This window comes from Lacerta agilis, chromosome 1 (assembly GCF_009819535.1).
Source record: "Lacerta agilis isolate rLacAgi1 chromosome 1, rLacAgi1.pri, whole genome shotgun sequence".
NCBI classification, from domain to species: domain Eukaryota; kingdom Metazoa; phylum Chordata; class Lepidosauria; order Squamata; family Lacertidae; genus Lacerta; species Lacerta agilis.
This window is the reverse complement of record NC_046312.1, coordinates 3,372,030-3,395,879: the sequence shown is the minus strand read 5'-3', so window position 1 is coordinate 3,395,879 and position 23,850 is coordinate 3,372,030. Positions and strand designations below refer to the sequence as shown.

The following is a 23,850-nucleotide window of genomic DNA, read 5'->3' as shown; positions in this document are numbered from 1 at the left end:
GCCAGATGGGCATGGTATAAGTAATAAAGTTTATTATTATTATTATTATTATTATTATTATTATTATTTTATATTTCGTATACAGTATCAGTATAATCAAGGAACAGCTGGGCGCAGAGCAGGCCACCTCCCTGCCGCGCGGGGGCGCTGTTCCGCAGAGCCCGCCCTCCCGCCCCCTGTCCGTCCTCTCTGCGCCGCCGCCGCGCCCTCTCCACCGTCCTCCTCCTCCTCCTCCTCCTCCTCAGGGGCCCTTTTCGGCGCTGCCTTCCCAGCGTCCCCCGCGCGGGCCAGCCAATCAGGCCGCGCCGGGGCGGTGGGCGTGGCGAGAAAGTTTCGTCCGCTGCCTGAGGGGCTTCTGTTGGCGCGTGAGGCGCTGAGGGGAGCGAGGAAGGGGCGGAGGGGCGGAGGGCGGCCGGGCGCGGCTGGTGGCGCCCCCTCCCCGAAAGGCCAACCCCCCCCCCGTCCCTGAGGGGGCCGAAGACCCCCATGGAGCCCTTCCGAGGGCGGCGGCCCGGCTCCGGGGGCGGCGGTGGCGGCGGCGCGGCGGGCTGAGCTGGGCGCCTGTGAGGGGAGGGGGGAGGGGCGTCGTCTCCGCGGGGGGGAGGGAGGGAGGGGGAGGGGATGCTGTCCCGGAAGAAAACGCGCGCCGAGCTCTCCAAACCCGGCGAGGTGCAGGGCAAGTACGTGATCAAGGAGACGAGCCCTTTGCTCCGCAGTGAGTGCAAAACCCCTTCCTTCCTTCCTTCCTCCTCCCCCCCCCAGGCGTGTGGTTTGGGGGGGTGGGGTGGGGGTCAGATGAACCCGGGGGGGGAGGGGTTGGAATTCAGTACCAACATCACCTCCCCCCACCCGGCCACCTGGTCTACGAAGGGGAAGGAGCTGCCTGGTGGGGGGGAGAGCCTGGGAGCAGGGGTGCCAATTTGATTAAAATATATTGGGGGCGGGGGGGGGGAGGCACAGGTAAGCCCCAACCAGGGCCGGATTTAGATTTGATGAGGCCCTAAGCAACTGAAGGTAATGGGGCCCTTTATATGTCAAGCTGTCCTTTGCCAACCAGAAATTGTCCCCTTTTTTGTGTTGAATATATGCTATATAGTAATTTGTGGACCTAATAGGTATCTATAGCCATTTACACATAACAACACAAAACAAAACACTGTTGCTGTATGAAGGTTTTATTTTATTTGTTTTTTATCTTCTATTTTGGAAATGTACATCCAGGTTTTTCCCCTTTAAAAACTGTTTGCCCCACCCCCAAGGCAGTGGGGCCCTAAGCTAGTTTATTTAGTTTATGCGTAAATCCGGCACTGGCCCCACCCAACATAATCGGTCTCAAAGACGCACCCCATTTAAATGGTCATGTGCTTTGGGGAGAGCTAGCCCCCCTCACATATTCTATTTGGGGGTGAAGGGACCTTAGCCCCTAGGAGCCGACTGCTATAGCTTGGGAGTGTTCTCCCCTCTTCCCCATGAATCATTTTTTTTATTGCGTTTACATCCCACTTTTTCCTCCAAGGAGCTCAAGGCGGCATATACATGGTTCTTCCCCTCCCGTCATTTAATCCCCACAACAACCCTGCGAGGTAGGTGAGGCTGCATTGTAGATGGAAAGGGGAACTTCCCCAGCAGCGGCAGCACTAAAGGGCCATCTGGCCCAAACAGCCCCCCCCCCAGCAGTGCAGGGATGGATGCAGCTGGAGTACCCATGGCAGGTGGCCACCTAACGCCTGTGGTTCATAAACCTCCAACCGAGGAGAGCCCACCCCCTTCCCATTCTAGGAAACCGTGGACACCCAAGGGCTCATTAGCCCCCTCCCCCAGTCCAAAGAAAGCACCCATGGCAGGTGACCCTCCAGCTCCTCAGTGCAAAAAACCTCCCATGAAGGGGTGTGTGCATGAATGACTTCAATCTGTGGTGGTGGGTGGGATTATTGTTGTTGGGGGCAGTATGGAAACCAGGGTTTGCACTGGCACTTGGAAGATTCTGGTTGTAACCGTAGCCCTGCTAAATTCAGTGGGGTTTGTTCCCAGGTTAGAGGAGGGTTCTGGTTATCTGCAGTGTTCAGCACCTGTTTTGAATGTGTTGCAATGGTTAAAAGGAGTTTGGAATTCTGAACGAGGAAGGGAACTGAAGGTGAACACGTGTATGTGCACACACATGTAAATGGAAACACAGCCTTATGGCACCTTAAACCCCACCACACGTATTTATGGCATGAACATCTTGTGGATTGACCCTGTGCTTTGTGCCTGAAGTGCAGTCCTAAGTTGGCACACATGGCTGCTGGCCAAGCAGTGGGGGACAGAGAGGAGGGAAACCAGAGGGGACCAAGGTGCAGAAGGGCAATTTTCCTTCCCTAAAAGCCAAATAGTGAGCATGGTAACACATACATCCTGCCGCTGGAAAGCAGAGCCACCTCAACTGTCACTATTTTGCTTTTTGTACTTTTCACCGTAGGTTTGTTTTGCATTTGATTTCCCTCTGTATTTTTTTCATTATTCATTTACATACATACATACATACATACGGTACATACATACAACCCCAGTGTAATTTACACCATAGGGCAGGGTTAGCCAATGTGGTATCTTCCAGATGTTTCAGACAACAGTGACCATCATTCCTGGCTATTGGCTGTGCTGCCTCAGGCTCATGGGAGATGTAGTTTCCAGCATCTGGAGATCACCACATTGGTAGCTAATGGAGTGGGGTGAAGGAGGTTCCAGGGGGTGGGGATTGTGATAGGGCTGGGAGATCTTTTTTGGGCCAAGGACTTACCTTGCCCTAGTGGTAAGCTATTGGGGACCACATTCAAGTTGTATCCTGAAAATTGCTTGACGACTTTTCGCATATTTGCAAGAAGAGATTTCTGCCGAGATATTTCCCCTCTGCTTTGGACCTGTTTATTTATAGAACTTACTAACCAATTTCTAGATGAAATGCCTCCCAAAGTCAGTGTACAATAAAATCCTGTAGAGAGAATTGTTACTACCATGTTTCGATTCTGCCTCCCCTAGACATGTAGTAATTTTAAAAATTCAGTGAAATAATGTGCCTACTTTGACCATGTTGAGGCCTTTCAATTTTTACTGCAATGCTCTGTTGCAGATCTGATGCCTTCATTCATCCGTCATGGTCCAACCATTCCAAGACGAACAGATCTCTGCCTTCTGGACCTGGGTTCTTCTGCCTACAACGCGGGTGGGGATGGAGCAGTTTCCAGAAACCAGAGCTTCCTTCGGACTCCAGTGCAGAGGCCTCCTCACGAGATAGTGAGGCGGGAAAGCAACAGACTCTCTGCCCCTTCCTACCTTGCCAGGAGCCTGGCCGACGTCCCGCGGGAATATGGCGCATCTTCGCAGTCCTTTTTAACAGAGGCAAACTCTGTAACTGAAAACGGAGATGTCGGATCCCGTCACTATTATGACCACCACTTTTATAATGGTCAGAGGCGGCACCAGCTGGGGGATCATGGGCAGGACGAATATAGATACTATGAACATAACACTGACCTTGTCCAAAGGATGTCACAGAATCAGGGAAGGCATAATTCAGGCAAGTATCTGAGCTTATTTCCCAGAATTTGCCATTCCGAAGTACAGCTTTAGTGTGTACATGTATCATACTGGTGGCAGTAAACAAGGATCTACGTGTGCACAATACCTTTCAGCTTCTCAAGCTGCCTTAAAGAGAGTGGTACTATTGGTCCATATAGGTCATTATTGTAAGGTGTGGGGGTTTTTTCTTCCAATCAAGTTCCAGAAGCTCCTCCTGAGAGAGAAACCAAGCTGTCAGCTGACTTCTGAGGCAAGGCCACCGGAGCATTCACAAATGCCTAGTGGCCTGTGTGTGTTTCTGTGTCATCTTCTCAAAGTGTAATTCTGTGAACGGTTTTTAAATACAGCCAGGGCAATGTTTGCAAACTTGCAGTTTGCAGGAAAAGGAACGTGGGCGAGAGAGATGGAAAAACACAGGCCTTTTTTTATATGCAGTTGAAATGTTATCTTAGTTTCCTCAGAAAACTGGTGATTTTGTTCTTGAATTGAAGAGTGAGGGGGCATTTGGCCTTTGAAGTCGAGTGAGAAGACATCAGATGTTTGCCTTGGAATGTGACTCTTCCTGGGCGTGACAGCATTCCGGATCACATTTTTCATGTGGTTTACTTGTGTTTACTGAAGGAAGCTCATCAGACAAAGTGAAATTCTTGAGTAGGGCTTGTGGAATCACAGTACTGGGCACAGCATAAAGACTCTTGAGCTCTAAAATGTGGTATTTGTGTTGTAAACATAAACAGATCAATATGTAAGCATGTCATACTTTCCCCCAGTTTCCTTGGTTATGAAATGCATTGCAGTCACGTTGACCATTTTGCACAGATTGCAGAGGGGAGAAATAAATCTGCAGGCAAGAATGTCAAAACTTCAGGGTTACTGACCTCAAATATGAAACTCCGCTTTTGAGAAAGAGATGCTTTTCTCTCAGAAGGCTTTTTATTATTATTATTAGAAGAAGAGAGGCTGAGCTCCAAAGAGTTAGAGACTGGTTCTGTGCTGTGGAAAATTAAATGCCTGCGCATTTGACTGTTCTATAATGTTTAATTTTGGTTTGTTTTAGGAATGGTACTTGGTGTATATGGCTCATTCAGATTAGCAGGAGGGAATGTCGAGTCTGCAAACCAAATAACCCCTATCTGTTTCCTGTGGCCTCCATTAATCTGCCACCCCACCAGACTCCTGCTGATTCGCAGGAGAGAAGTTTTTGAAGAACATGAGCTCATAGGCGTCTGCTGGTGGGAGTGGCTTGGTTGTGGAAATGGAGTTGGAAGCTGCTAGGCTGCCTGGCTGCCAGCCACCATGGCAGAGAGGGGGAAAGCCAAGCCACAGATGATGCAGCTTCTTGAAGACCTTCACTTAAAGCAGTTTGTTGGCTTGAGAGACAGTAATATGCTCCAGTGAGGTAGCAGGAGGTTTTCCTGGATGGGAGAACTGGGATGCAAACCCCACATTTAAGGAAAGGAAACTTGCGTCCTTTAGAGGAAAGAGGTGGGTTGTTGTGTTTTTTAGCATTGGCTGAAGTAATTGTGTATGAGTGGGCAACAATTTGGTTTTGCTGGCAGCTGAAAAATTATAGGTCTACTCCAAAGAAACACAGAACAGGTTAGAAGTCGATGAGGAAGCAAAGGGAAAGGGCTGCAGCTGGAGCTTGCTGGAGAGAGACTGGGGTGTGTGGTGATCCCATTAAAGACATACTTGGGAAAAGCATCTTATCCGGACCCATTGCAATCGGATGCAGCACCAAAACTGGCTTCTTCACCGTGGTTTCACCTTTGTTCAGAGAGGGGCAAGGAGAGTGCAACCCTTTTGATTCTTCTTAACCGCAACTTTCAATCCTGTTGACCAAGCCATGCTCCTGGAGCAGCTCCCGAGTCTGGGAACTTGTGGACACTTTGTTAAAATGGTTCCATTCCGGCCTCTGAATCTGGTTTCAGAGTGTAACAGTTGGGGATCTATTCCTTGGTGCCTTGCGAGCTTGTTTGTACAGTTCCCCAAAGGTTTAACTTGCCCCTCTGTATGTAGCCACTGGGAGATGTCATCAGGGTATTTGGAGTGACATGTCAGCGGTATACTGATGATACCTATCACTATCTCTTGGTGCATCTGAATCAGGAGAGGCAGTGGTAGTGGAGGTGGTAATGGGCTGGTTGTAGACCAATAAATCCAGCCAAGATTGAAGCAGGTTCTTGAGCCTAGGAATTTGGGAGATGGCTAGTTCCCTTCAGGGTTGCAGTGCTCTGGATGGAAAAGACTATTTCAAGCTACAGTTGGTTCACCATGTCGGAAACGGCAACTTGTGCAAGATGCAGCAGCAAGGCTGCTGGCAAATAATTCTAGCTGGGTACATACCACACCAGTTTTGGAAGAATAACCTTAAGAAGAACTTTCTGACAGTAAGAGCTGTTCAATAGTGGACTACCTGGGAAGGTGGTGGACTCTCCTTCCTTGGAGGTTTTTAAGCAGAGGTTGGATGGCCACCTGTCCAGGATGCTTGAGCTGTGATTCCTGCATTGCAGGGGGTTGGACTAGATGACTCTTACGGTCCCTTCCAACTCTATAGTTCTACGAATCTGTGATCTGCATTGGTTGCCTATTCACTACTGAGCCCGGTTTAAAGATGCTGACATTGAAATATGAAGCCCCAGATATAGTGGACCCTCTAGATACGAAATTAATTCGTTCCGGGGGTCCATGTGCACCCCGAAAAATCCGTATCCAGAGGCGCCGCTTCTGCTCACACATGCAGTGCGATAGAGCGCTTCTGCGCATGTGGCAAAACCCGGAAAAATACTTCCTGGTTTACCGCTTTCACAACCCGAAGTTTACTTTACTCAAGAGTAATGTAACCCAAGGGTCTACTGTATCTGAAAGAGTGCCTTCTCCCAAATGAACCTGCTTGCCTGTTAAGGTCAGCACGGGAAGGTCTGTTGGTAGCACTGCTACCCTCTGTCGTTTGAGGGGCAGTAGCATTTGAGAGGGAATGACCTCCCCTCTTATGCCCATCACTCTATGCTTTCCAGCAGTTGGTCATGATGCACCTCTTTACCCAGGGCTTCCCCCCTCCATTGCTGTGCACTGTATTTTCACGAACCATTCAGGCCTCCTGCTTGTTCACATCAGGGGTGTGGAATGCCAGCTCTGCGAGCCAAATAGTTTTCATCTGCTACCTCTGGGCCCCTTTATCTTTCTCTCCTCCCCACCATTGAGGGATCATAGCTGAAAAGCAGAGCACATGCTTTGCATGCCGAAAGTCACAGGTTCAATCCCTGGCATCTCCAGCTGGTAGTAAGTGATGTGCAAGGCATCTGCCTGCATTGAGAGCTGGAAGGTTGCTGCCTGCCAGAGTAGGTGAACCCAATGGTCTTGAGTCATGGTAAGACAGCTTGCCGTGTTCCCCGGCAGCCTTGCCTCTTAAGCAGGGCTTAATTCATACCTAGAGAATGCCCTCCCACTTCCATAATCTGTCTCTTGATTTATTGGGAGGCTGGGGCTGAAATCTTGAGGCTTTCATTTCAACATTTGCTCTTGGATGTCCTGGGAAACAGATTACACAATCAAGAACCATCTTTTTTTCTGATAAGCAGCCGTGTTATGCAATAGCTATGGGTCAAGTGTCTGTGTTTTGTCAGTCTTGAAAACATGAAATACTTCCCAATTTGAACTTCTTTGAATACTGCTCTTTCAACTACTTATCCCCTTATCTGGCTTGGCATGTCTGTTATGTTTCGGGGTATGTTTTGATAGTTGCTATCTTCACTCTGCCTTCCATGATACCGAGTCTTCCCATTTTAAAAAGTTCTCTTTGGAGAATAGCCTTCTGTTCCAGGAAGCTGAGTCTTATGTGCACAAGCCTGTGCTGAAGTGAGCCGGGATTTAGTGGCCTTGTGGCACGGAGGCAGCTACCCAACTACTTCTGACTTTACTAGCGCATGAACTTCTGCAAGCAAAAGGAGCATGTTGCATAGAAAGCACCAGTGCTCTGTCAAGGCAGGAATGTTTGTGAGAGGAAACGATAAATCTAGGCACTGAGAAGGGGGTGTATTGTGAGATTGATGACAATCTTTTGCTGCTTTTCTGAGGAAAAGAAGTTGTGTAACTTTGCAAGAAGCCCGTTAAATGAGTGTCTGCTTTACTGATGCTGTTGTGGGTTTTTTTCCCTCCCTCCAGGCATTGGGCGAGTGGCTGCTACATCATTAGGAAACTTAACAAACCACAGTTCGGAAGATTTACCTCTCCCTCCTGGCTGGACTGTGGACTGGACTCTTAGAGGAAGGAAATACTACATAGACCATAACACCAACACAACACACTGGAGTCATCCACTTGAGCGAGAGGGGCTGCCTCCAGGGTGGGAGCGTGTGGAATCAGCCGAGTTTGGCGTGTACTACGTCGACCACATCAATAAAAGAGCACAGTACAAACACCCCTGTGCCCCCAGGTAAGTCGTCTGTGGGCTTCCCTTGGGAGTTTTAGCCAACACCTTAGGCTGCAATTCTGTGACCACTTACCTTAATCCCCATTGAACTCCGTGAGACCTCTGAATAACCTTGTGTAGGATCGCACTGTAAGAGAATGAACCTAAAATGCCTTACTGCTAGCACGCATGAAGGACTTTCAATGGTTCCCAGCTCGTAAAGAAGAGTGGGAAAGAACCCAACATCAGATCACCAATCACAGAACTTTGAGCCTCCATTAGCAAAGTCTGCCAAGAGTAGGTGACAGAGCACACAACACATAGGTCCTGAATGGGACCTCTCTCTCCCCCCCCCCCCACTCCTCTCTTTCCAGCCCGCAGTCAAAGAGGCATGAATCAGACTATTAATATTCTCAATAAACTTCTAATTGCATGTGTGGCACTTTGCACAAGCCAAAATGACTCATTCTTTGAAAAAGACGTTACCCTCCTCTTTTCGTGCAGGAGCACCAGCCAAGTATAAACATACATGTGCGTGTGCCAGAAACGGAGATGCTATTCAGCACAGATTTTTTTTTTAAAAAAAGACTTATTCACCCAGAGCATAGGTAAACTATTGAACTTGCTCCCAGAGGAGGGAGTGATAGCCATCAAACCACATGATACCCAGCTCTATCTCTCTCTTAAATTAGAACCAGTGAAGGCGGTGAAGGTCCTGTGTGAGTGTCTGGAGGCGGTTGGAGGATGGGTGGTGGCTAATGGATTGAGGCTGAATCCTGACAAGACAGAAGTACTGTTTTGGGGGACAGGAGGCAGGCGGGTGTGGAGGACTCCCTGCTCCTGAATGGGGTAACTGTGCCCCTGAAGGACCAGGTGCGCAGCCTGGGAGTCATTTTGGACTCACAGCTGTCCATGGAGGCGCAGGTTAGTTCTGTGTCCAGGGCAGCTGTCTACCAGCTCCATCTGGTACGCAGGCTGAGACCCTCCCTGCCCACGGACTGTCTCACCAGAGTGGTGCATGCTCTGGTTATCTCCCGCTTGGACTACTGCAATGCGCTCTATGTGGGGCTACCTTTGAAAGTGACCCGGAAACTGCAATTAATCCAGAATGCGGCAGCTAGACTGGTGACTGGGAGTGGCCGCCGGGACCACATAACACGGCCTCGGTCCTGTATACCTGAAGGAGCGTCTCCACCCCCATCATTCAGCCCGGACACTGAGATCCAGTGCCGAGGGCCTTCTGGCGGTTCCCTCACTGCGAGAAGCAAAGCTACAGGGAACCAGGCAGAGGGCCTTCTCGGTAGTGGCGCCCGCCCTGTGGAACGCCCTCCCATCACAGGTCAAGGAGATAAACAACTACCTGACATTCAGAAAATACCTGAAGGCAGCCCTTTTCAGGGAAGTTTTTAATGTGTGATATTTTTGTATCTGATTTTTTGTTGGAAGCCGCCCAGAGTGGCTGGGGAAATCCAGCCAGATGGGCGGGGTACAAATAATAAATATCATTATTATTATTATTATTACTCAGTACTTGCTCTCTACTTCCATGACAGGCAGTGCAGAGCCACTGTCTACTTAAATCCTTAGTTTTTCTGGCTTCTCACCTGTTGAGACACCCCCCCCCCCAAGACATGGCTAATCCCGGACTGGCAGATACAAGAATTTATACTACAAATGCATTGGTGTTAGTCTAAGTGGTGGAATTCGCAAGATTTAACACACCCACCTTTTAAACATAGATAAGCTTTGTGGCATAGATATCTCCATCCAAATTTGTTTGATGGAGTGAACTCCCGAGTATGGGTATGTGTGCTTTGAAGTTGGCTTTCAGAGTGTCGTCAAGCTGTATTCAGTCGAATCGTTGCACCAGCACTAGCCAGCACAGGGATTCCTTTTAACGCAGTGGGACTTCCCTCCTCTCTTCCCCCCTGCACCCTCCCCAGATCAGCCCTGGAGAGTTGGGGGAACTCCCAATACAACCTTTTGTATCAAAAGTATGGGTTGACCCCTGGACTGGCACTGCTGTGCCTTGCTCTGCATTTCCTAAATCAGGATGCCCCCCCCAAAAAAAATTGCAGTGGGAATTTGCTCACTCAAGATTCTGCACCCCAGCTTAAGAGAGCTGTTGTTCCCATTTTTGGTGTTGAAGTGACTCGAGTTTGATCTTTGCTGTATCTCTGTGCAGCGTTCCCCGTTACGATCAACCACCTCCGATGACATATCAGCCACAGCCAGCCGAGAGGAGCCAGCCTATCCTTGTGCCTGCAAATCCATACCACACTGCGGAGATCCCAGATTGGCTGCAGGTCTATGCCAGGGCTCCTGTAAAGTGAGCATTAAGCACTTGTCTGTGAACTGCAATTTTTATTTCTGCTCAGTGGTGGGCAATTCATTGACTATAAACTTGTATTTAAAAAAAAAATGGAGACATTTTGTTTGGGACATCTTGAATGTATCCAGAACATTAAGCTTAAGTTTGTGTAGCATCTTAAAAATAAATGATATGCTCTTAATATAATCAGTATTGGCTGGTTATCCAAAGTAGCATAAGAACATAAGACCTCTGCTGGATCAGACCAGAGGTTCATCTCGCCCAGAATCCTGTTCTCACAGTGGCCCGTTTTAAGGTCATGTCCAGAAGATTCCTAGTTATCGTTGGCTCCTAGCCAGGATGGCTCTGCTCTGCCTCCAGTGTCAGAGGAGCAACGCTCCTGAATACCAGTTGCTGGAATCCACAGGAAGGGAGGGATAGTGTCCTTGTGCTCTAATCCTGCTTCCAGGTTTTTCTCATGACAGGAGGCTGGATTAGGTGGGCCATTGGCCTGATCCAGCAGGCTCGTGTTTATTTATTAAATTTGTGCACCGCCCTTCACCCAAAGATCTCAGGGCGGTACGCAGCATAAAGCTCTCCTTATGTTCTCCTTATCTTTATCCAGTGCTTGCCCAGTCGGTTACCTTCCCTTATCTCTTGCAACAGATACGACCACATCTTGAAGTGGGAGCTCTTCCAGTTAGCTGACCTGGATACATACCAGGGGATGCTGAAGCTGCTTTTCATGAAGGAACTGGAGCGGATAGTGAAGCTGTACGAAGCCTACCGCCAGGCTCTGCTCACCGAGCTGGAGAACCGCAAGCAGAGGCAGCAGTGGTATGCCCAGCAGCAGCACGGCAAGAACTTCTGAGCTCCTTCCCTTTCGCAGCAGGCTCTGAGCGCCCTTGGAATCGTAGGGGACTCTCTCTTTTTTTTTTTTTAAAGGAAAAATCGTGAACAAGCGCTTTGGTTTAAAAGGCAGCTCCTCTCTTGTTGATCTTGCACCTTTTGTAATTACCTTCTTTGTGTATCATGTTTATTGAATACAAAAGATATTTGTTATATTGTATAAAGAAAGTTAGTTTCTTATTCTGAGAGCCAGTGTGGTGGGAGAATTCAAGAAAAGCCACGTTTTATATTATTATTATTTTGTCTGGTATCCTTTTTTAATAGCAACCGTTGTACCTTGGAGAAGAAATTTTATTTTCAAATAATGTCAGTGCAAGAAGCGCCCTGAAAGTTAGATGAAGCCTGTTCCCTGCCTTCCAGCTGCTGATCTTGTGGGCTGCCTTGTCTCCAGGGGGAAAGGAGGTTCTGCTTTTCTGCCGCAGCTCAGTGGCCGTGGACACAGCTTTAATATGCAAAAGGTCCACATGATCATTCATTATAAAAACATTGCAAAAATATGGTTCTGTTGGACCCAAACAATGAATAAGCGACTGCCTTATTTTGACTGTTGAGCTCATCGTTCTAGTTTGCTGCAGATTCTCTCAGGAGCGTTTTGCCATTTGCAGGCAAGTGGGCTGTGTTGAAAAGCAACTGGAGAACTGAGTCACCTGCCTTAGCCATTTGGAGTAAGTCTCACCCTAATCAAACCAGCAAAGAACGATTTTGTGAAAACTTTCATCCAGTGGTAAAGTTGCCTTTGCATCTCGTTTCACATTTTGATCTGTCATCCTGCAATGTATATGAAAGTTCTGTAACATCTGTGTCCTGTAAATCTCAGCAATCAAATAAACTTCTGTTTTTGTTTTATGTGGCTGGAACAAATTTATCTCTGGTTTCCACATGACACTAAGCTGTGGTTGAACGCTGTCTAGTGGCCTAACAGTGGTTTAACTTGCTGCCAACAAACCACAGGCTGAAGTCATGGTTTGTTGCTGGCTCTGATGGACCTTGGCTTGTTTTAAGCAAGGCTTGCCATTATGTGGAAACCCAGTAGCACCCTTACTTAACCATGGTTTGGTTGTCCTGGCTCAGATTGCTTACCAAGCTACTAAGGCTCAAGCCAAAAGCAGATTGAAAACAAACAATGGGTTAGCATTGGGGACAAATGAGGCCACTGTTTTGTTACCTACTACAGTGGCTTGTGCCTGTTAAGGGCAAACAGGCAGAATCCTGGGATTGTTTGGCCAGAACAAACACAGATGCTGATCCCATGCTTGGGTGAAGTAATTTGCTTTCTAGCCCTTAAAATTAGAAGGTTAGAGGACAGAACCTGACCATGTTCTGGCACAATGAAGACTATCTTATAACCTTCCCCTTGAAGGCGTACCATGTAATTCCCTGTTAAAGCTAAACGTACACCTGAATGTTTTCAACAGGTAGCAAAAGTGCAGGCACTTTACTTTCCAAAAGTATTTTGAGCAGAGGCCTTCAACCTTGCAATGTGAATAATATTTGTGCTGTATAAGGACAAGCAACTTTAATTGCAATTGGTGTTTAGCAGTGTGTGCACTGAGGAATTGAGGACCCTGATCCAAATATGTCAAGCGGATTTTAGGCTTGCTTTTCTTAAACTCTGGACTCCAAAACTTCTTTTAAAAAGCAGCTTGTAATATGTAATAGCTATTCAGAGCTAGAACCTACCTGTTTGTTTGTTTTTTTAGTACAGGTGGTTCAAAATACTTTTTGCTCCAGTTGAAGGGTCTATTGCAGGGGTCAGCAAACTTTTTCATCCACTGTCCTTCAGACCTTGTGGGGGGCTGGACTATATTTTTTTTTGGGGGGGGGGAGAATTCCTATGCCCCACAAATAACCCAGAGATGCATTTTAAATAAAAAGACACATTCTACTCATGTAAAAACACAGATTCCCGGACCGTCCGCGGGCTGCATTTAGTAGGCGATTGGGCCACATCCGGCCCCTGGGCCTTAGTTTGGGGGCCCCTGGTCTATTGCATATATGTACAGGTGCTTTCTCCTGATGCTGAAGGAAGCTCTGAAAAATGCAAAAGGTGACAGGATCATGTCCATACAGTGCTTAGCATGTAATGGGAAGGAGACTGGGTTCAGTTGGGGGAGGTGATAATGAATTAGGGACAAATGAGGTAATTGTCTTAGGAACCAAACTTTTAATTGACAATTAAATAATAAAAACTTGATACACTCTTTATGCACTAAACAAAAATATATACAGTGAAACTCTCAAATACATGTACAAAAAAAAATACTTCCCATCTCTTTTAACATACCATAGCAAAAGAAATATTCTTTGTAGCTTCTGAGAAGGCAGTCTTACAAGTGAATAAATTATCATTCACAGCTGCATGAAGGGAATGGCGTTAAATAAAAACCTCTCGAGTACAAATTTAAATATGTGAATGAGACGTGGTGCCTCCTGCATCAGAGCCAGATTCCTTTTCAGAATACTGGCCGTTGGATTAATGGCATGGGAGCTTGGATCCAGAGGAGGCTATGAATGCGTACTCGGGGATGGCAGGATGCCACCACTGCAAAAGAAAGGTAGCAAACACCCACTGACTTCTCTGGCTCCAAACCTCAGTCTTGAAAAGTCCTGGGCCAGGGCAAAGTGTTCTGGAGAACCAAACCAGTAATGTATCTGCAGCAAAATTAAGTTTTAAAAAAATGAAAGTCATGCTGACTCATTCCCCTTTCAAGCAGGGCACTGTCCAAATTAAAGCAGCCACACTTAAGCCATTGGTACAAGTGAATGAGTTAATCTGTTTTCCTCTGTCTTCGTTTCAAGGAGTGGCAGAGTCTCATACATGGATGCAAAATGATTAACATGTTTTAACGATGTGTTTTCATGCACCTCCGTGGAAAACAGCTGGGTTTACATTGTCTTCTTTTCCGTGCCTTCGGTGGGCTCTGCCTTCTGCGCCGTGGGGAAAGCGTGGTGATACAAATGTCTGTGTGTGGCAGCTGCACTGTAAAGTTTGTACAAAGCCTGCACACAGAAGCACAGAAAAGTTAGTGGAAAGAAGAGGGGGGTTATGGTTTAAAAGATGCATTCAGGGCTCTGGAGGTGCACTTAGATTCTACAAAAGTGCCAAAAAAGTCATACACTCTTGGCACTGGTAGCAGAATTCAGCTCTTCTCTTTTTTTAAAAAAAAATAGTTTCAAGTCTGCATATATATGCTTTAGTGTTTGTGGCCAGATAATATTGCCAATGGCCAGGGATTCAGGTTTGCTTGCTCTTCCTATTGCTGGCAGAAGCAAAATAATTAATGCAAAACATGAAAAAGTGCAACATAAATAGGGCAAAGCGAGCCAATCCATTATATAATCTGCATAACTTCTAGTAGCTGCAGAATTCTGTCCTTGTTTGAGTTTGGGTTATAACTCAATATTTTCAGCTACAACGCGGAACCTGTTAGTTTGGAGCTCCGGCATCCTGCTGCCTATTTGCATGAGGCAGACCATCACAGTGGGCTAGGTTTAAGCTGCTAGAGCTTATTCCTGCCTCTGCATGGTCTCCCAGCTGTCACTGTAATTCTAGGTGGGCTTCCCCTCTTCTCAACAGCTTGGGCACAACGCGCCAAGGAAGACAGCGATTTCCCTTCAGCTGAAGGCAGGCACAGAACATGCCAGCCTAACACCACAGTAGGAGGGAGAGAGAACCTGCCGTAGTTTAGGATCGAGGCCAAGTCTATGGATCAGACGTCTGATACTCTGTGCCATGATTCTCATTTCTGTGAAAAACAGAAATACTGTTTTTGCAAGGCAAGCTTCCCCAGGTGCACCCGGGGTTCAGTCCCACAAAAACCCACCATCTCGCACAAAGCGTGGGTTTTTGGATTTCAACTCAAGTGCAACAGCCCCAAAATCAGGTGGTGCAAACCTGCTTGTGCTCGTTGCTGAGCCTAGGCTAAGAAAGGATTTTTTTTTCACCCTGCCTGAAGCGACATGGCCCACTGCCGTCACGGGTTATCCATGGGAAGCAAACAAGCAACCTCTTAACTGATGCATAAACACGTATCAACGAATCCAAAAGGCAGAAAAAAAGAGCTCGGGTGTCCTTAATCTGAACTTGTATTCTTAAAACTTGTTCCTCAGTCCTCCTGCAATGTCCCCAGTTGTCACCACATTTTTCTCAGGTTTTCTGCAACAGCGTCTAAACGATTGCTAGAAACTTCCCATGGCACTTGCCAAGCTAACTACCAGGAGCAGCTAGAGCAGCCTTCCCCAACCTGATGCCCTCCTAATACTTTAGACTACATCTATCAGTCCCAGCCAGCACAGTTCCAACTGCTGCTACTACTAGAAGGCACCATGCACACTTACTGTATGGTTAACAAGGGAAGGGCCTGCTGGATCAGGCCAATGGCCCACCTAGTCCAGCATCTTGTACTCACAGTGGCCAATCAAAGGCTTCTTCCGGCAAGCAGTTCTCCCCTCCTGTTGCTCCATAAGCATTGCTGCCTTCAATACACAATTTCAGTTTTGTTTCAGCTACCACTACCTGGGAATAGCAGTTCCCATTAAACGTTGAGCCCACCAGAGAACCTGAGCCCTCCAGGATCAGGCTGGCCTGAAGCTTGTTAAATGCTGCTGAAGGGTCATAGGAAGCTTCCTTATATACAGAGTCGGAGCACTGTCAAAGTGGCTCTCCAAGATTTCAGACAGGAGACATCCCCAGCTTTACCTGGGAATTGAACCTGGGGCCTTTTGCATGCAAGCACAGCTTCTACCACTGAGCTATGGCCCTTGCCCAAGGCCTGCCTAGAATTGCAGGAAGCGAGGAGGGAGGCTGTCAAGCCCTGGGCGGGTCGCAGCACATGCTGTGCAATCAACGCCCTGGGCCAAAAATGGTGCAGGAGGCGCGTCTTGCAAGCAAGGAAGTCCCAAAGCAAAGCAAGCCTACCTGCCTCTCCTTCCCCACTTCGGACAAAGGAGGCAGGAAGTTGAACCATTTAAGCACCCCCAATATAGCACAGTTTGCACACACAGACGAACACTGGGAGAAGGGCAGGTGCTGCTACATAAAGAGTAATGGGCTTACCTCATTCGTATTTCCCTGCAGGTAAGGCAGTTGAAGGGGGAAAAAACACAAGGTGAGAGAAAGAAGACATGTGCAGTCTCCTCTAGACCTCTGTCCGCTTAAGGGCACCCTGGCGGAAAATTCTGACACTCCTTCCTCCATCCCCTCCCTGCTATCTGAACCCTTGTAAAGAGTCATGACATCAGCCCAGGTTGCACAGCCTTCATCCAGCCCTGTGCCTTCCGGACAGGGTTTGCACTACAACTCCCATCAGTCACAGCCAGCACAGCCATATGATGCTGTAGCTGCTGGAAGCACAGCTGTGCTGCCTGGGGGTGATGGGAGTTGTAGTCCAAACCCATGCAGAAGGGCACCAGGGTTGGGGAATGGCTGACTGCGCTGAAAATGGGCCTCCTGGCACAAATTCTGCCACCTTTTTCACTGGAGGTTTACTTTTATTTATAATTGTTTTGGATATTTTTTTGTGGTCGCTATATACTGTCATGGTGATTCTGCTTTCGGGCACCTGATGCTTCAACTGTCAGTTAAGTCAGGAGACAACAATTGGTCAAATGTACACAGATGTTATAAATACTTATATTAGTTCTGGGGAAAGTTTTGTTGGCATTAATTTTGCAGCAGGTGTAGGTGGGCAGGATTCTTTTTAAAAGTTCATTTTATCTTAGGCATAAATAGAATGTGGTTGAGATTTTTATTTATTTTTAATGAGGAGAGGGATAACCCTCCCACACACAATATAAATAATAACCCCGGGGACTGTGTTCTACCACTGCAAAACATTTTCTCCAGGAACACAGACAGAGTTGGTGTGGCTTTTAAAGGGGGGCAAAGAACCTCTTGGCCACCTCTGACTTAAGCCTAAAATGAAAATGCTTAGAAATTTGCTCCCCACCCACCAACTTTCACGGGAGCAGAATGGTCCTGTGGAAATGGGAAGTGGTGGGAGACATTTATTCCAGTTCTAAACATTCCAGCTGGGTATATTTAGCCTGGAGAAGAGAAGGTTAAGGGGTGATATGATAGCCATGTTCAAATATATCAAAGGATGTCATATAGAGGAGGGAGACAGGTTGTATTCTGCTGCTCCAGAGAAGCGGACACGGAGCAATAGAAAGAAGATTCCACCTAAACATTAGGAAGAACTTCCTGACAGTGGAATTTGCTGCCAAGGAGTGTGGTGGAGTCTCCTTCTTTGGAGGTCTTTAAGCAGAGGTTTGACAGCCATCTGTCAAGAATGCTTTGATGGTGTTTCCTGCTTGGCAAGGGGTTGGACTGGATGGCCCTTGGGGTCTCTTCCAACTCTAGGATTCCATGATTCTAATTTATACCCCACCTTTGCAGGAGTCATGACCAAAAGCACATGAGTAACTGATCCGCTCTTGGTGCCTGAACTGAAAAGTGTTTTAGAAGCCTTTAATAAACATGTGACCTTCTGCAGGCAAAGAATATGCTCCTATAGACTCTCCCCAGAAAGCTCCCCCGGCCAAGGACTTGCCCCTGGAACTCTCAGGTTAAAAAAGCTTGATGCTCAGTCTACCCATTGCCCAGAGGCCACCCCACTGGGCACAGTTCCTTCCGCCCCAGAGCTGAAGCCACTCATCAGATTCAACGCAGGGATTCCTGGCAGCCTTTGCCTTAGACCGACAGCATCTCTCCAACCTTTCAGACTGGAGTTTCACCCAGCCCCACCTGGAGATGCCAGGGACCGAACCGGGGCCTTCTGCATTCAAAGCAGGTGCCCAACGCTGAGCTACGGTCCTTCTGTTGGCGATGAGCATTGACTACCACCAGTCACTGGTAGACGGCTCCTCTGCCATGGATTTGCCTGGTCCTTTTTTAAAAGCCATGCTGCTGGCAACCATCCCAGCGTCCCATGCAGATAAACTTCCCATTGTAGAGGTACAGCCTCCTTGTGGGCATCCTAGTAAATAAGGTTCACTGGATGCCTCCGACGCTCTAAAATTTCTCTGTCCTCTCACTCCTCACCATTCATAATTTCGTTGGCCTCTGCCCTCACCCGTCAAAGCTGAGTTTCCCCCTTGTACTTAAACCTATCTCCCTCTCTCCCTCCTTCCTCCTCCTAATCCCATGGGGGGCTTCGAATGAACCATTTATTGAGCAGGGAGATTAGACAATGTTGGCTATTCAACGTGCAATTATTCTGATCTGTTTGCAGGGAGGTTAGACAGTGTTTCATCAAAGCAAGCATTACCCCAGCGCATTCCAGAGTATTTCCCCATCACCTTCCTTCCTGCAAAAAACCTCCAATCTTTTGGGGGAAGCAGGTTTGTTACGCAAGACTCCCCCCAATTTACTATTTATATTACTGCCTGTCTGTCCAGCTGTCCTCTATGCGTTCGCACATCTCTTGGGACACCGTTGCTCAACCTGGCATCACAGTGCCCAAGATGGAGCAGGAGGCTTTTGTCTACGTTTGAATGCATGCCCTTAAGATGCCATTCTGAAGGTAGATGGCAAATCAAACCTCTGAAGATACTGTCGCCCCATTTGGCGGGACGGTTGCCACGATGGAGGAGCGGGTCTCGGCCTATATTTGGATACCGTCAGATGCCTTTTGGAATAAAGATGGCAGACGGAACCATGTAAAATTGCGCGATTTTAAAAATGCACAGACTTGTTTGGGTTTCTTAGACTTCCCATGCAAAGCCGGGCTCTTCTCTCTATCCAGCTATAAATGCAGAAGTTGAATTTGTTGGTGTGTGACTGAATCCCCCCCGGAAACAGAGGCAGCCTGGAAGTGCCCAAGGCTGCCAGTTGCTGGCCAAGGGCAGCCTGTTGTGCTGTTGGGGACTGGGCAGAGGAGGAATGGTGGAGATTGCCTCCCCAGCCTGAACCTTCCATAGAAGAAGGAGACAGTTCAGAATTACAACAGGGGTTTGAGGGAGGTTACAGCTCAAAGGCAGAGGAGGGGGGAAAGCTGGGAAATAATGGAAGAGAGAGAGGAACAAGAAGCACCAGGGGAGAGACAGCTGATGGACTCAGTGTCTTTAGAAAGCATTCCAGACCCCCTGCTCTCCCAGAACATGGCGTGCCTTGAAAGTAGGAGAGCAGAGGGCTCAGAGGCAAAAGGTGCTTTCCAGCACTGTAGCGATGACTCATGAGAAGTGGGAGGGACGCAGGGAGTGGGGCTTCACTCGGAGCAACGCCATTGCTCCAAGAGGCTGCATGTTTAAGCCTCTCTCTGTGAATATTGAATGAAAAGCAATTGGTAAGAACTCTCCTGCCTTATCCACTCCTGGCAACCTACTGGGGTGGGGGTGGATGCTCTGACGCCTGACATCTGCTCACCTGGTCCCAGAGCGCTGCAGCCACTTGGTCTATGACGGCGCCCAGCTCCCTGTACTCCCCTGAGTACCTAATGTAGGCCCAGGTGCAGAGGGTGATCAGGGTCAGGCCCATGATCATATTGCACAGGCTGGCTATGATGTCCAAGCCGATGAAGCCGGTCACCCCGGCAATGACGTAGGTGATGAAGATGACCACAAAGAGCGTGGCAGGCGTGCGGGCGGCATGGAAGATGTTCTTGCTGTCGTTGTGCTTGATGTACTGGACGTAGAGCTCGTCGATCTCGGCCTCCAGCTGCTGGAGGTAGCGGCGGCTGAACTCCTCGCCCCCCATCTTCTTCACGGACCGGAACTGCCGCACCGCCTCCTCCTTCAGCTCCTGGTGTTTGCTCTGGAGGTCACTGGGTGCCAGAAAGGGCTTGTCGCCTCCACACACCTGCAGGATCACGGTTTCTGCATTAATTCACAAGGCCCTGAGCTACCAGTACATGGACCCCAGATATCTAAAGGATCACCCAATTCCTTACGCTGCACCTCAGTACAGTAATAATAATATAACATACCCCACCCATCTGGCTAGGTTTCCCCAGCCACTCTGGGCAGCTCCCAACATAATACTAAAAAACAAGATAAAACATCAAACATTAAAAACTTCCCTAACAGGGCTGCATTCAGATGTCTTCTAAAAGTCAGATAGTTGTTTATTTCCTTGACATCTGATGGGAGGGCGTTCCACAGAGGGCACCACTACTGAGAAGGCCCTCTGCCTGGTTCCCTGCAACCTCACTTCTCACAAGTAGGGAACCACCAGAAGGCCCTCAGAGCTGGACCTCAGTGTCCGGGCAGAACGATGGAGGTGGAGACGCTCCTTCAGGTATACAGGACCGAGGCAATTCAGGGCTTTAAAGGCCAGCACCAACACTTTGAATTGTGCTCGGAAACGTACTGGGAGCCAATGTAGGTGTTATATGGTCTTGTCGGCCACTCCCAGTCATGAGTCTAGCTGCCACATTATGGATTAGTTGTAGTTTCTGGGTCTCCTTCAAAGGTAGACCCACGGAGAGCGCATTGCAGTAATCCAAGCGGGAGATAACCAGAGCATGCACCACTCTGGCGAGACAGTCTGCGGGCAGGTAGGGTCTCAGCCTGCATACCAGATGGAGCTGGAAGACAGCTGCCCTGGACACAGAATTGACCTGCGCCTCCATGGACAGCTGTGAGTTCAAAAAGACTCATAGGCTGCGTACCTGGTCCTTCAGGGGCACAGTTGCCCCATTCAGGATCTTCTCAAGGGGCGCTTCTGGAGGCTCCCCCACCTGCCCCTGAGCAGAGGCAGATTTAGGGCAGTGCGATCGGTTCCGCCACACTGGGCACTGAGCCTAGGGTGCCCCAGGGCCTAGTGCAATGGTCCCCAATTATCTAAGTACTGCAGACCCCCTGTTTTTGAAAAGCCAAGCCATGGACCCCCTACATTTGAAAATGTTGATATGGTTTATGGTGGCACAAACACCTGGGACCTTCAGTTAGGAACCACTGATGTAGTGAATTGAGCAGAACAGAAGGCGAGAGGCAGGGGAGCACACTGAATTTTGGCCTCGCATGGGGCGCTGCTGAAATCTGAAAGATCAAAGACCGCCTGTGCCTCGAGGTTCAGTTGGCCTTTATTGGGGACCCAGCTTGCAGCATGGCAGGCATTCTGCAGTCGTTGCAGCATATGGACTGTGAAAAAAGGACAGCCCCACATGAGGGGCATTGCAGTAATCGAGTCTCGAGGTTACCCATGCGTGGATCACTGTGGTCAGGCTACCCCTGTCTAGAAATGGCTGCAGCACTCCTAAGAAATCTCACTTGGGTCTCTAGTGGGGGGGGGAGGACCAAGGAGTGTTCTCAAGTTGAGGACCTTAAAAGTTGGGGTAGGAGCTGCTGGACAGTGGAACGGACCCCTTCAGAAGGTGGTCGACTCTCCTTCAATGGAGGCTTTTAAGCAGAGGCTGGGGGGCCACCTGTCAAGGATTCTTCGAGCTGTGATTCCTGCACTGCAGGGGGCTGGACTAGATGACCCCCCGGAGCCCCTTCCGGCTCTGTGATTTTATGACTCTTATGGCCTGCTCCTTCCATGGAGTGAAATCCCACCCAGAACGGGGTTGGGCCATCCTGCCGCACAATTCAGACTCTCTGCCAGCTGAGTCTTGCCCAGAGAGGGCTTTCCCACGGCCCCTTAGCAGGCATCCACTGCAGCCCAAAGGGGGCCCAGTGGAATCGTGGAGAAGCCGCGCTCCTTGGTGGAGGACGGAGCATCAGGCTTACCTCTTCCATTCTTTTGTTGTAAGTGTCTTTAGCTGTGGCAACAGCTGCGAGGTTGTTTGCTTCTGCCGTGGCCTGCAAAGGGTAAGGAGGAAAGGTCAGAAGAGGGAACCGGGGGGGGGGGGGAGGCTCACTGGAACCAAGGGGGAAAAACGCACCAAGGAGAGGGAGCGGGGAGGGGCATTTTTAAGGGCTCCTCCAAACCCCATTTCAATTGCGCATCCACAATCATTTGTGCTCACGATGGCATCAGGGCAGTTACAACACTGTGCTTGGAAGGCATTCCACTACACTTCCGATCTGTCCACATCCTGTAGCTTCCTGCAGAAATCCTGTAACTTGGCATACCTCAAATGTCCCAGACTATTTTTTGTCCCACTTCTGTTTTTGTTAGCCACTTGGAGACTCCTTAAAGGTAAAGGGACCCCTGACCATTAGGTCCAGTCGTGTCCGACTCTGGGGTTGCGGCGCTCATCTCGCTTTACTGGCCGATGGAGCCGGCATACAGCTTCCGGGTCATGTGGCCAGCATGACTAAGCCGCTTCTGGTGAACCAGAGCAACGCACAGAAACGCTGTTTACCTTCCCGCCGGAGCAGTCCCTATTTATCTACTTGCACTTTGACGTGCTTTCGAACTGCTAGGTTGGCAGGAGCTGGGACCGAGCAACGGGAGCTCACCCTGTCGCGGGGATTCGAACCGCCGACCTTCTGATCAGCAAGCCCTACGCTCTGTGGCTTAACCCACAGCGTCACCCACATCCCTAAAGGTAAAGGAGGTACCCTGACCATTAGGTCCAGTCGTGTCCAACTCTGGGGTTGCGCGCTCATCTTGCTCTACAGGCCAAGGGAGACGGCGTTTGTCCGCAGACAGCTTCCTGGTCATGTGGCCAGCATAACTAAGCCGCTTCTGGCGAACCAGAGCAGCGCACAAAAACGCCGTTTACCTTCCCGCCGGAGCGGTACCTATTTATCTACTTGCACTAGATGTGCTTTCGAACTGCTAGGTGGGCAGGAGCTGGGACCGAGCAACGGGAGCTCACCCCGTCGTGGGGATTCGAACCGCCGCCCTTCTGATCGGCAAGCCCTAGGCTCTGTGGTTTAACCCACAGCGCCACGCAACATGACTCCTTAGGGTTGTGATAAAGCGGGATATCAAATCCAAACTCCTCCTCCTCCTCCTCCTCCTCCTTCTTCTTCTTCTTCTTCTTCCTTTTGTTGCACTGCTTTAGCACATACACACACACACACACACACCCTGGAGCAATTAAGCCTGGGGGAGCATTGCAAAACAATGAAGCATGTGGGATGACGTGTGGGCCATCCAGCACATCTCTAGTGCACAGCTATCGCATCAGTTGTGTGTTGCAGATGGCACCTGTAAAAAAAAACCCAACAAACCCCACCAGTCGGGAGGGCCCTAACCCACTGTGGAGAGAACAATCCAAGTCGTGTAATGTGAGTAATATTACACCTCAGTTTGTTTAATAACTGCAATAAGTGCCATGTGACTTACCTGCAGCATTGATTTGGGGTGAGGCAACTCCTCTCCTTGGTAGATCTTTATATAGGCCTGGGAAGAAGACAAGACAAGACAGGACAGGCTGAGTTTATGCATGCACAGAAAAATCCACAAAGGTCTGTAAAAACTCAGGAAAACAGGAAGCTCCAACTGGTTGACCTGCAAGGCTACCAGCTTCTGAGGACCACGAGGCTCACATGACTGCAGTCGTGGCTCGTTGGCTGCAGTGCCTTCCCGTATCCTTCTACGTTCACCTTCAGGTGCTGGCTTTGACATTTAAGCTCTTCTAAGCCACCAAGGTCCAGGGGTGCTGGACTACAACTCCCATCATCCCTGACAACTGGCCATGCTGGCAGGGGCTGATGGGAGCTGGAGTCCAACTCCCATCGGAGGGCAGAAGGTTCCCCACCCGCTGCTGTATGACCTCCCAACACAGGTGCTACGAAGAAAAAGGCCCTGCCGGTGAGCTTTTTACAA

General features: G+C 48.9%; 2 protein-coding genes across 3 annotated transcripts in view; one reads left to right on the top strand and one right to left on the bottom strand.

Moving 5' to 3' along the window:
* Positions 1-592: 592 nt before the first annotated feature.
* On the top strand, positions 593-11,215 carry SAV1 (salvador family WW domain containing protein 1). Its single transcript, XM_033161209.1, has 5 exons — positions 593-715; positions 3,110-3,556; positions 7,723-7,993; positions 10,155-10,298; positions 10,947-11,215. Exons 1-5 carry the CDS (start codon positions 622-624, stop codon positions 11,149-11,151), a joined length of 1,161 nt encoding a protein of 386 aa, XP_033017100.1. The 5' UTR covers positions 593-621; the 3' UTR covers positions 11,152-11,215.
* A 2,115-nt stretch (positions 11,216-13,330) lies between these two features.
* Positions 13,331-23,850, bottom strand: part of ATL1 (atlastin GTPase 1) — a 33,906-nt gene continuing 23,386 nt past the window's right edge. Inside the window, exons 10-14 of one of the 2 annotated variants that reach the window (XM_033161010.1) lie at positions 23,368-23,424; positions 21,858-21,929; positions 19,555-19,986; positions 16,246-16,260; positions 13,331-14,189 (exon numbers count right to left, since the gene is read on the bottom strand). In XM_033161010.1, the coding sequence (XP_033016901.1) occupies positions 14,076-14,189; positions 16,246-16,260; positions 19,555-19,986; positions 21,858-21,929; positions 23,368-23,424 (690 nt within the window). In that variant the 3' untranslated portion in view covers positions 13,331-14,075. The remainder of the gene's footprint in view (positions 14,190-16,245; positions 16,261-19,554; positions 19,987-21,857; positions 21,930-23,367; positions 23,425-23,850) is intronic. The other variant, XM_033161088.1, reaches the window with a different exon arrangement.

What these genes read in the sequence shown, in the direction of transcription:
- SAV1 (XM_033161209.1), top strand. Translation starts at nt 622, where the DNA reads ATGCTGTCCCGGAAGAAAACGCGCGCCGAGCTCTCCAAACCCGGCGAG. An exon ending in AAACACCCCTGTGCCCCCAG is followed by an intron (nt 7,994 to 10,154) that starts GTAAGTCGTCTG and finishes ATCTCTGTGCAG; the next exon opens with CGTTCCCCGTTACGATCAAC. An exon ending in TATGCCAGGGCTCCTGTAAA is followed by an intron (nt 10,299 to 10,946) that starts GTGAGCATTAAG and finishes CTCTTGCAACAG; the next exon opens with ATACGACCACATCTTGAAGT.